Raw genomic sequence first — 13,217 nt, forward strand, 5'->3', positions numbered from 1 at the left:
TTCAGGGCTTAGTGCAAAATCTGATGGATAATAAGGAGCTAGAATTTTTTGAATATACCAAGAGCTAAGGAGAAGGAGATATATGCACCTCATAGGAAAAATCAACGGGAAAAGGTTCATAAGGTCAACCATCTAGTGGTTATTATTTCATGACCTAGAAGCAATGAAGCCAGGGTACAAATTGCACCAAGGGTCATAATTAAGAAACCTGTAGCCTTTTCTCTACAAGGATAGCAAGAGGGTTCCTTGGAATTATGACTGCAACGTGACGATCCAAGGAGAAGAGAACCCAATTAGCACTTCAAAAGAAGGCCAGGTTGTCAGTTTTTACACGCGCAGTGGAAGGCGCTATGATTCATCAAATGCAGGAGCTTAACCTGGAAAAGCCTTAGCGATTGAACAAAAGAAAAAACAGACGGTCAGACTTGAATCACCCGTTAATGAGCTGGTAACCGAGAAAGAGGCTAAAGAATTCTTGAAATTCTTAAAACATAGCGAGTATAGTGTTGTAGAATAGCTACAAAAACAACCAGCTCGCATATTAGTGCTAGCTTTACTTTTAAGTTCGGAGACGCATCATAGCGCATTGATGAAAGCGCTAAATGAAACTTATGTCGCTAACAATATCTCTGTAAACAAGCTGGACTGCCTAGTTAACAATATAAGTGCCGAAAACTTCATCTTTTTTAATGATGACGAAATACCGCCAAGGGGCATAAGATCTACAAAGGCTCTGCACATCACCACCCACTGTAAAGGATATACATTACTAGGGGTGTTACTTGATAATGGATCTGCACTAAATGTCTTGCCCCTATCCACACTGAATAAGTTGCCTGAGGATAACTCTCATATGAAGACCTGTCAATACATAGTGAGAGCATTCGATTGTATCAAAATGAGGGTGATGGGAAGGATTGAGATACCCCTTTTGATTGGTCCAAACACGTATGAAGTAAATTTCTTGGTGATAGACATCAAGCCTTCTTATAATTGCTTGTTGGGGAGGCCTTAGATTCACTCGACTGAAGCAGTGCTGTCATCACTACACCAAAAGCTAAAGTTGGTAACTGATGCTCGACTGGTAGTGATAAATGCGGAAGAAGACATTATTGTATCTATAACCAGTGACGCGCCATACATAGGGGCAGATGATGAAGAGATAGAATATTCCTTTCGATCACTGGAATTTTTTAATGCAACCTTCATTGTCGAAGGGAACAAGATCCCGATGCCCAAAATCTCCAAAATAATAAGGATGGGCCTGCAACTGACGGTTGAGAAATGAGCCTTATAGGGAAGAAGACTTGAAAAATACCTTCAAGGGAGGGTCGAAACACCCATACTCATGGACAAACGAGACCGCTTTGGCTTAGGATACAAGTCAGATGCGAGGCAAAAGAAGAGAGAGCTAGAGAAAAAGTAAGAAATGAGAAGAGCGCGATTGAGTTAGGAAGAGGTCAAGTGGGAACCGATGACCTTTCTCCATATATCTAGGACTTTTATGTCAGGAGAAACTATTCACCCTAAACAGAAGATATCAAGAAAAGAGATCGCAGAAGAAATGTTGGGAAATCTGAACATCAACACCATATTCGAAGCAAAATTGGGGGAGAAAATTTATCAGGCATCTGCCCTATGTACCTGGAAATGTTTTGAACAATTAGACTGCAGAAGAAATTTCTGTAGTTTTTAAAGCTAATTTAGAGTAATGTTCAAAATACACTTATTGCTCTAAACCTAGGAGTAATAAGAATCCTTTTGTGAAATAGGTTTATGTCCAACATTTTTATTTCAATAAAATACATCTTTGCGTATCATCTTGAATAAATATTCTTTTATCCTTTCCATTTCATTCATAATCATACCATACAGATAATTATTCTTAGATTCTTTTGTTCTTTGATTTTTTATCCATCCCTATTACAGGTCTTTAGATATCAATGATATGAGTAACGTTGCTACTGATTCAGAATCTCCTTTTAAGCAAGATATGTGTATGGAGGATTCTCAGGATTTTGAAGATGATCGAGACTGTAGCCTATCTTATACTTTGTTGAGGATGGTAGAACAAGATGATAAACAAATCCTACCTTGCAAAGAGTCAGTAGAAATTGTGAGCTTAGGAAGGGAAAAAGAGGTGAAGATTGGAACTTGCATTGCCGCAGAGACAAAGCGAGATCTCATTAAGTTACTCCAGGAATTCAAGGATGTCTTCACGTGGTCATATCAAAACATGCCTGGATTAAGTACTGATATCGTGGTACACTGGCTCCCCATAAAGGAATAGTGCAAGCCAGTTCAACAAAAGGTCTGAAGGATGAGGCCTGATGTTTTACTGAAAATAAAAAAAGAAAGTCAAAAAGTAATTCGATGCTAGTTTCTTACAAGTGGTTAAATACTCAGAATGGGTAGCCAATATCGTCCCTGTCTCTAAAAAAAATGGGAAAGTATGAATGTGCGTAGACTACAAAGATTTGAAAAAAGCCAGGCCGAAGGACAATTTTCTATTGTCTCATATCGATGCTTTAGTAGACAACACGACAGGTTACTCTCTGTATGGATGGTTTCTAGGGATACAACTAGATAAAGATAGAACCTAAAGACATGGAGAAGACTACATTCATAACCATGTGAGGAACATTTTGCTATAAGGTGATGCTATTTGGACTGAAAAATGCGAAACCACATATCAAAGAGCCATGGCAACCTTGTTTCATGACGTGATACACAAAGAAATTGAAGTTTATGTAGACGACATGATTTTAAAATCTAGAACAGAAAAAAAGCATGCGCAAGTCTTAAGAAAGTTGTTCTTAAGATTGAGAAAATTCCAACTAAAACTCAATCCAGCAAAATGTATCTTCGGGGCTAGGTCAGGAAAATTTCTAGGATTTGTAGTTAGTGAAAAGGGGATCGAGATCGACCTAGATAAAGTAAAGGCTATACAGGAGTTGCCTCCGCCAAGCACTCAAAAAGAAGTTTGAAGTTTCCTAAGAAAACTAAATTACATCGCCCGGTTCATTTCACAACTAACTGAGAAATGCGACCCCATATTCCGTCTCCTTAAAAAACACAATTCAGGTGTTTGGGATGAAGAATGCCAAAAGACTTTCGACAAGGTCAAAAATTACCTATCCAATGCCCCAGTGTTGATACCTCCCAACCTAGATAAGCCGCTGATACTATACTTGGCAGTATTCAGGAATTCCATGGGATGCGTGCTTGGTTAACATGATGAGTCAGAAAGGAAAAAAAGAGCGATATACTATCTTAGTAAGAAATTCACTAAATGTAAAACAAGATATTCGTCAATCGAGAAGTTGTGTTGCGCCTTAATCTGGACAACCAAAAACTGAGATAGTACATGTTGTACCACACAACTCGGCTCATCTAAAAAATAGACCCTCTTAAGTATATGATGGAGTTGACTACTTTGAATGGAAGAATGGCCCAGTGGAAAATTCTGCTTTTCAAATTTGATATAGTTTATGTGAATCAGAAGGTTATAAAAGAGAACGCAATAGCAAATTTTCTGGCCAGTAGAGCTCTAGAAGATTACGAGCCTTTAAATTTTGATTTCCCAAATAAAGATCTAATGTATGTTGCAACCACTCAAGAAGACTATCCTTGGAAACTAAACTTTGACGGAGATTGGGGTAGTCCTGGTATCCCAAGATGGAGATCATCATCCATTCACTAGTAAATTGGATTTTAACTACACGAACAATATGGTAGAATACGAAGCATGCATCATGGGTATCCGTGCAGCCATAAAATGTAACATTAAAGTACTAAAGGTATATGGAGATTCTGTATTAGTGATCTATCAACTCAAAGGTGAATGGGAGACAAGAGACCCCAAATTGATTAATTATTGTAGGCTGGTTCTGGAGCAATGTATGTTGCAACCACTAAAGAAGACTCTCAATAAGGCTATCCTTGGAAACTAAACTTTGACGGAGCCTCAAATGCTGTGAATAATAGAATTGGGGTAGTCCTAGTATCCCAAGATGGAGATTATTATCCATTCACTAGTAAATTGTATTTTAATTACACGAACAATATGGTAGAATACAAAGCATGCATCATGTGTATCCGTGCAGCCATATAACGTAACATCAAAGTACTAGAGGTATATGGGGATTCTGCATTAGTGATCTATCAACTCAAAGGTGAATAAGAGACAAGAGACCCCAAATTGATTAATTATTGTAGGCTGGTTCTAGAGCTGATTGAAGAGTTTGATGACATCACCTTCTGCTATCTCCCACGAGATGAAAATGAAATGGCTGATGCCTTGGCTACCTTAGTTTCCATGGTCAAAGTGAATAAACAAGAGAATGTAAAACCTATCCAGATAAGTATTTATGAGACTCCGACTCATTGTTACAACATCGAAGAAGAAGAAGAAAAGGATGATCACCCTTGGTACCACAATATACTATGATATGTGAAGAATCATGAATACCCTGACCAAGTAAATGAGAATAATAAAAGAACGTTAAGAAGACTGGCCAGTGACTATGTTTTAGATGGAGAGATCCTATACAAGAGAAGAAAGGATCAAGTGATACTAAGATATGTGGGCACTGTTAAAGCTAAGAAAATCTTGGAAGAAGTACATGAGGGTGTCTGCGGAATGCATGCTAATGGTTTTACAATGGCCAGACAAATCATAAGATTTAGGTATTATTGGTCCACCATAGAAGGGGATTGTATTAATTACGCCAAGAGATGTCATAAGTGCCAAATTTATAGAGACAAAATTCATGTGCCTCATTCACCTCTTTATGTCATGACTTCTCCATGGCCTTTCTCTATGTGGGGCATGGATGTTATTGTGCCGATATCACCAAAATCTTTTAATGGGCATCGATTCATCTTTGTGGTCATCGATTACTTCACCAAGTGGGAAGAAGCCACTTCTTACGCCAACGTCACGAAGTCGGAGTTAGCAAATTCTTGAAAAAAGAAATCATATGTCGGTATGGAATGCCAGAAAGGATCATCTCTGACAATGCATTGAACTTGAACAACAGTACGATAGCAAAGGTCTGTAGTCAATTCAAGATCAAACACCATAACTCGTCTCCATATCGCCCAAATATGAATGGTGCAGTGAAGGTAACTAATAAGAATATCAAGAAGATCGTGGGGAAAATGACTGAGACCTATAAAGATTGGAATGAGAAGTTACCATTTGCTCTATATGCTTATCGAACGTCTGTTAGGACCTCCACCGGGGCAACATCTTTCTCTTCGGTTTATGGAATGGAGACAGTTTTACCCATTGAAGTCAAGATTCCTTCTCTTCGAGTTTTGGCAGAATTGAAGTTGGATGAAACAGAATGGATCCAATCCCGATATGATCAACTAAACTTGATTGAAGAGAAAAGATTGAAAGCCATCCGTCATAGTCAGATGTACCAAAAACAAATGATACGAGCTTACAACAAAAATGTTCGTCCTAGAGAATTCCATGAGGGGGACCTAGTATTGAAAAAGATCCTGCCCATGCAAAAGGATTTTAGAGGGAAATGGATGCCGAATTGGGAAGGACCTTATGTGGTAAATAAGGTCTTTTCTGGAGGAGCATTAATTTTGACCGAGATGAATGGCAGAGATTTGCCCAACCCTGTGAATTCAGATTCAGTTAAAAGATACTTCACCTAAAAAAAAAAGGGAGAGGCCGAGGCGAAAACCTGCAAAGGGCGTCTTGAGACTAAAAGGGTTTTGAATTGAAAACCCAAGAAAAGAGCAATTCAAATTTTGATCAAAGATGGGGCATGTGGTAGTCTTGTTATCCCTGAATGAACAAGGAGGAGAGATGCTACGTCTTAGGGCATCAACAAAGTATTTTGGATCTCCGAAACACATATCAACTCCAAAAGGGTCTTCGAGAAGTTAGTGTGAGGAAGCTCATGCTGCGATATTTGGGGCACCTATTTTCATCTTATTCATTTTGTATTTTAGCAATGTTTGCTATCTTTGATTAATTTATCCATTTCAAGCTTTGCCCTCAATAAAATCCCTTTTGTCCATTGTGATAATCTTTTTCAAGTATTTTTCATACTAATAATATTGAAGTAAAAGGATTTCTTGCATATTGCTCTGAATGTTTTCTAAATAGTGTAAGGATTTGAAACAGGACCACTAGTCAGAACTAACCAAATCTAAGAGTTGGAAAGGTTTGGGAATGAATAGCCCAAATTATGACTAGTTCTTCGAGTGCTCTATTAAAGATACCAGCTGAACAAGAGGCCAAGGTAATACGTTAGTGATAGAACCTTGGTGAACAACGAGCAGTGTCAACCTAAGCATTAAAAGAGGATCATTCTAAAAAAAATGACATTCTGCATTCATGTAAACATCATTCATACATATCTAGTTAGGAGTATTTGATTCATTCTGATCATAACATCCTAATCACTAGGCATAAAGATAGGCCTATGAAATGGATTCTACAGGTCATGTTCCCTAGAGAACGATGTAACAGATCAGTGAAACCATAAATCCTATGGCCTTGAAGTTACAATGGGATGGATTGAAGTCATCGTGATGAATCTTATCTCTCTGAAGTTGCAGTGGAGAAGATTAAAGCCACAAATCTTATCTTCCTGAAGTTGCAGTGGAGCAGATTGAAGATGTTAATCTTATTTCCCTAAAGTCACAGTGGAACAGATTAAAGCTACAAGCTAAAAATCTTATCTTCCTAAAGTTGCATAGAGCAGATTGAAGATGCTAGTCTTATTTTCCTGAAGTCACAGTGAAACAGATTAAAGCTACAAGCTATAAATCTTATCTCCCTGAAGCTGTAGTAGAGCAGATTGAAGATGCTAATCTTATTTCCCTTAAGTTGCAGTGGAGCAGGTTAAAAATAACAAATCTTATCTCTCTAAAGATGCAGTAGAATAGATTAAAGTTACAAATCTCATACCCCTGAAGTTGTAGTGGGACAGATTGAAGTTATTATAACGAATCTTATCTCCCTGAAGTTGCAGTGGAGCAGATTGAAGCCACTAACCTTATCTCTCTGAAGTTGCAGTGGAGCAGGTTGAAGATAACGAATCTTATTTCCCTGAAATTGCAGTGGAACAGATTAAAACTACAAATTACAAGTCTTATCTCTCTGAAGTTGTAGTGGAGAAAATTAAAAATAATGAATTTTATCTCCCTGAAGTTGCAGTGGAGCAGATTAAAGCTACTAACCTTATCTCTCTAAAGTTGCAGTAAGTTAGAACGATATTATTTTAAGAAGATGAGCACTAAAAAGTCAAGATTCGGCGAGACTGGACAAAATTGGTCCTTCTTAAAAGTCTTTTCTTCATTCTCGTTACAGGACGAGTAAAGAATTATCTTTTAATTAAATTAAATAACAATATAAATTTTAGTTTAAGGATAAAATTGTCATTTTAACATTTAATGCTTTTATTTTTTAATATATTTATAAAAAAATAAAAACATAATTTAATTTATTAAAGGATATATTCATCATTTGAGTTTTTTTTTAACTATTACATACCTATTCTTTTATACTAAATACGTGAATACTATTACAATATTTATTTCATTCTATCCAACTAAATTACTGTTATTCCTAATCCCATTACATCTATGACTATTCCATTACAGTTTTTGGCTCTAAGTTTTATTTTAAATTAAGGTTTTTATTGTAATAACAGTAAAACAGTCAGATCTGAGATTTTAGGACAGAACAGCCCTAATCGTATTTAGCTTCAGTTATATCTCACCACGTCGTGCAGTAATTTTCAGATTTTCTTTTCCCTAATTTCCTTCGTCTTCCACATCCTTGCGACTCGAACTGATTTACTCACAACAGCACTTAAAAAAAACAAAAACAAAGAATCTGTCTGTAACTGTCTTTTGCGTTTCTAGCAGTTGAATTGAAAGTTGAGTGGTCGACTATGATTCTCCGGTCGGTCATAATGGTGGTTGTGGTTGTGGGGATTTTATCCTCTGCGTCGCAAGCATTGCGATTCGAGCTGCAATCGGGACACACCAAGTGCATCTCCGAAGACATCAAAAGCAATTCCATGACGGTCGGAAAGTACCACGTTGTCAACCCAAACGAAGCTTACCCTTTGCCCGATTCTCTCAAGTTCGCTGTCAGGGTATTCTATTTTATTTTGGGTTTTTAAAATTATTTTATGATGAACTTTGCGAATAATAAGATTGAAGCTTGCTTCGTTTTTTCCTTCGTTGGGGGGTTGGTTACTTGACTGAATGAATGAAGGTAACGTCGCCGCAAGGGAATAGTTTGCACACGGCGGAGAAAGTGGAGACAGGGCAGTTTGCGTTCACGGCGGTGGAGGAAGGAGATTACATGGCGTGCTTTTGGGCGGAGGATCATTCGCCGCAGATTATTATGACCGTTGATTTTGATTGGAGGAGTGGAGTTCAAGCAAAGGACTGGTCTAATGTTGCCAAGAAAGGCCAGGTCGATGTAAGTCTCTTCTGTTTTAGCTTATTAATAAGTCCTGCAATCAACATGATTGGCATGTCTCACAAAATAATAAAATATCAAACGACTAGTGGTAGCTTGGATACATAGGGTTTTTACTATTTGAAGTTTAGGGCTAAGGGTTTATATTTGTTTTGCTGGTGGAAAGGGCCATACCCCTAAGTTTAGCATGCACAATATGTTTAAACGTTATTATGTTCGTAACCTAGTTGAAATTTCAGTTCTGTTAAGATTTTGCTTGCTGTTGAGGGTTTACAACTTGTTGAAATTCATTGAATATCTTTCATTTCATCAGCTAAGAGTTAGGCTTAGGCAGAAGGTTTGCTATTATAGTTAAAGCGGTTGTCTTCCTCTCGTGCTACAAGTCCAAAAGGTTCTATGTTTCCTTCTTATATAGATGATTTGCTCCAAGTTTTGCTTTGCTTTACAATTTACACATTTCTGTTAGAAGAGAGGATAGCTCTTTCCTGTCGAGAAAATGGATTAATGTATAGAAGGAAGGTTAAGGGAGGAAAAAATCTATACGCAGATAGAATTGTTATCTACCATATATTTTAAGAGAAAGAAAAAGGGTGGGAAAATGTGGATGAAGCGGCTTATACTTCCACTGGACTTGTTGATCAAAGTTTAAAATTAGATTTCTTTTCTTCTAATGATCAATAGAGTCGGTCTTGGTTATCAATACCTCTCCCTACTGCTGAGCTGAACTAAAGGGATTCATTCTTCTATTGGGATTTCTGCTTTTTCATCAGACTTGAGCTCTGTTATCTTCTTTCTTTTCAGCATATTTGCAGCCTTCATTTGTGGCATGAGATGCTGATCGCTTTGCCCCTTGGTTTCATAAGATTAATTGAATATAGGGATATTTATTTCCATCTTTGAACTACATACACTACGAAACATAATTTATGTAGGCAAGTTATATGCTTAGCTATGGTTCAAATCCTTGTATGAAAGCCCACCAGAACAGGCAATCAGCACTAGGGTGGCTTTTAAATCTTGTTGCAGTCATTGCTGAATGAATCCTGCCGACCGAAATTGTCCCACTATTAGTCTTGGGATAAAGACTAGGCCTGTTTGTATTGTTTAATTCTCTTTAGATATGCCTGGCCTTGGACTGTTTATATCCGGAAAGTCTCATGTCTTTTTGTTACTTTTACTGTAAATTCCAGGTGATGGAACTGGAACTGAAGAAGTTGTATGATACGGTTACCTCCATCCACGAGGAAATGTTTTATCTGCGAGAAAGGTAAGGAAGCATTGTTGTCGCTTAAACCCATCTAATGTATAACATTACCTGGTTTTTACCGCCTCGAGGGATCTTACTCCGTTCCGCTTTTGATTTTTTCTTTTAAACAGAGAAGAAGAAATGCAGGCGCTGAACCAAGCTACTACCTCCAAGATGTTCTGGTTGTCGTTCCTTTCTCTTTTTCTTTGCTTGTCAGTAGCTGGAATACAATTTTGGCACTTGAAGACCTTCTTTGAGAAAAAGAAGCTCATTTAAGCTTGTAAAACAAAAGAAGGATCATAGTTGGACCCCAGAAAAAAACAAATTTTATATTGGAGTTTTGACCATGCTTAATCTTTCCTATTCATGTTTGAATTCATATGAGAACAACAGCGGTTGTGTTTTGTCAACTCAGAGGTGGCATTAACATATTTGGGTCTAAATGTTGCAACAACGTTTATGATCGTCTTAAACTTGCATCCAAAAGCCTGAAAAGATAGGATTCACCGATTTTATTTTATTAAAGAGGAAATCCAATTCAATTCTAACCAGATGATGGAAATAAGACAGGTATATATAGGAATTGCAGAAAAAAGCAAAGAAGATTGAGTTGCATTTGGTGAATAATAATAAACTTATATATATTAGCATGCGATGCATCATCAAATACTGACCGTGTCCCACACAAGAATCAAAATCTTGTGTCTTTTTAAGAGGTGGACATGGATTGCAGATTTCTTTGATAAAGATAGAAACAGTGAAGACATACATTATCCTACAATAAGCTACAGTTCCAGCATCAATACCATACTGACTGCCTGTCACCACTGTTACCATTTCAGTTCTCTCCAAATCCTGCCTGTCTTAAAAGCTCTTCCTCCTCTTACATCACCTTCTACTGAGTACTAATGTTGTACCATTAATTTAGGGTAATGATTGTTTTTTTTATCGTTTATTGACCTAACTCCTAACAATATGTATGATTTACTGCCATTTCTTATGCATATAGTATAGTGTACTAATTATGTCTGCTTCCCTGTGTCCTCCATAATTGTACTAAACCAACATCTAGCTCATAAGTAAACCCGCATAATTTGGCGCCTTTTGAGCCATTAAACATTTCCTTCAATTCTAACTATATTTGTATGTTCATTTTTATGATTTCTTTTTATAGGTCGGCTAATTGAATATTTCAAACATTAAATCCAAATCTACTTGAATGTGTAATGTCAAGCTAACATTGAACAAGAGTTACGGTGCTGTCCTGATATCACCATTGTATCAACACAAAGTAAAGATGGACATCAAGTTATGTCCCTGCAGCACAATTATCATTACTAGCTCATCCCCACCACATATACTTATGTATATATAGGTTTGAAATTGATATTTTAAATCTACACATTCAAAAAAATTGATCACGCTACTGTTAAATGGAAATAAAAGATTAATGGTGTATTTTCTCGTCATTCACTCTAATATTAAGGTAAATTATCCGTCAATCACTCTAAATAGGATTTGTTCTTTTTTTGGTCATCGTGAAATTTTTTCGTGCAAAAACACGGTTAATCTTCCATTACCATTAAGTGATCAATTTTTATTTAGAAAGATCAAATTAATAAAAGAATAAAATTACCAAAATAAGAATAAACCCTAATAAGAGTGACTATAGGAGGGATTTACTTTTTAGGGGTGAGGCAATGACAAGTAGATGTAAAGGATGAGCATGGTAATTTTTAAATTTTGTTTTGTAAACTGCAAATTTACTACCAAAAATATAAATATAAGAAAGGGAAACAATGCCATTGGATTCGGCCTCGTATACATAAACCACGTTAATGGGGTGGTAATTTCAAAGAAGCAAAAGAACAACATAAAAACCGCAAACCCACCCAACCCATCTCTTTTTCAAATTAAGCATTGAGAAAGGCATCTACTTCTTTTTCAGGTTGCTAATTATGCCCTAAGCAACCATTGTACCATATGATAGTTGCATTTAATTAATTAATAGACTTGGATTATTGCTTGCATTTTGGCTTTAGGTAATTATTAATATGTATGACTTGATCAATTTCAAGTATATTATGTTTTGTTATATGTAACAACTTCATATTAATTACCCAAGATTGGTCCAATTTACAATTAAGGAACTAAGTTACGTATATCTCATCCATATTTTGACCATCCTTAATTAACGCCTATTAATTTTGAGACCCTTTTAACAAAATATTCATATATTGTATACATATTAAAGGGCACAAAATTTCAAAAAAAAAAAAAAAAAAATCATTCATGATTTATCAACCTATAGAGCAACTGGTCATAGGCTCATAGCTTTATGAGCATAATTAATTAATGACCCACTTTATGAGTTAAGTTGTTTCCCTATTACCTATAGATGGAAATGAATTTGAATCTAAGTTCATAATTGGACATAAATTTCATTAAACAAATCAAAAGAAGTATCCAAGTAGTGTTGTAAAACATGACAACATCCGTATGTCTTAATTAATTAAAAAGAAAAAACACACAAGTAGAAGAACAATGATTCTGTCTTAATTTTGGTCCAAAATCATGATTAAGATCTAACATCTGAAGAGTTTTTAGTCAAGATACGAACTCAATTTGGTCAAGATTCTCTTAATTTCTAGATTTCTTAGTCTTTTAATTTGCTAGCTTTATATAATTAGGATTTTAATAAAGATCATGAACCCCAATTTCTATAACACAATTATTCATGATTTGTCCTCTTTTCAGTGCAAATCTTCAAAAGAAATTTACCCCAATTTCATGTTCCCCTTATCCACCGGCTAAAACATGTTTCTATTTACTTTTTATTATTTGCACTTTTAATTACTTTATTGTTTTTCCGACCATCCAATTCCATTTTTCTCATTGTTTAATTATATATGTTTCTACACATGTAACTTGCTGCTATAATTGTTTCTTTTAATAATATAATATTTTCTGTGTGGTTTAAATATGTCTTAGTCCTTGAATTTTCAAATTTAGTGCCTCTATTTACCTAATTTAAAAAATTAAAATCCAATAATTATCATTGGATTTTAATTTTTAAAATAGAGAATAATTAAATTCCTTAAATAAATAAAAAGAGATTAAATTTTAAATATAAAAAAAAATACAGGGCTGAAACCATAATTAGACATATATATGGTCTTGCATGATCAAAGAGTAAATTGTTATATAATCGTCTTGTAACTTAAAAATTCATTTTGTAAATATGCACAATCGAGATGCATATCAAGATGTGTTTTTTTCATAATAGAGTAAGAAGATCACCCTAAAACTTTTTGTTCACTATTAAAAAAGTAATAAAAAAAACTCAATTGAGTCTTACTTTGATTGGTACTAGTATTGTTGTCAATGTAGAGTACGTGGGTTCAAATATGCTGAAGCACATTATCCTTATATTTATGAATTGAGAGAGACTATAGATAATTCTAGACATTGTATCAAAAGATAAATATAATAAAAATATATAAT

General features: G+C 35.6%; 1 protein-coding gene across 1 annotated transcript; it reads left to right on the top strand.

Annotated features, from left to right (window-relative positions):
- The first annotated feature begins 7,651 nt into the window (after positions 1–7,651).
- Positions 7,652–10,123, top strand: LOC108450569 (transmembrane emp24 domain-containing protein p24delta9-like). The gene is made up of 4 exons (XM_017748250.2): positions 7,652–8,135; positions 8,258–8,467; positions 9,658–9,734; positions 9,845–10,123. Exons 1-4 carry the CDS (start codon positions 7,929–7,931, stop codon positions 9,987–9,989), a joined length of 639 nt encoding a protein of 212 aa, XP_017603739.1. The 5' UTR covers positions 7,652–7,928; the 3' UTR covers positions 9,990–10,123.
- Positions 10,124–13,217: the final 3,094 nt, after the last annotated feature.

The sequence above is a fragment of the Gossypium arboreum genome, chromosome 5 (genome assembly GCF_025698485.1).
Source record: "Gossypium arboreum isolate Shixiya-1 chromosome 5, ASM2569848v2, whole genome shotgun sequence".
NCBI classification, from domain to species: domain Eukaryota; kingdom Viridiplantae; phylum Streptophyta; class Magnoliopsida; order Malvales; family Malvaceae; genus Gossypium; species Gossypium arboreum.

What these genes read in the sequence shown, in the direction of transcription:
- LOC108450569 (XM_017748250.2), top strand. Translation starts at nt 7,929, where the DNA reads ATGATTCTCCGGTCGGTCATAATGGTGGTTGTGGTTGTGGGGATTTTA. An exon ending in CTCTCAAGTTCGCTGTCAGG is followed by an intron (nt 8,136 to 8,257) that starts GTATTCTATTTT and finishes GAATGAATGAAG; the next exon opens with GTAACGTCGCCGCAAGGGAA. An exon ending in CCAAGAAAGGCCAGGTCGAT is followed by an intron (nt 8,468 to 9,657) that starts GTAAGTCTCTTC and finishes TGTAAATTCCAG; the next exon opens with GTGATGGAACTGGAACTGAA.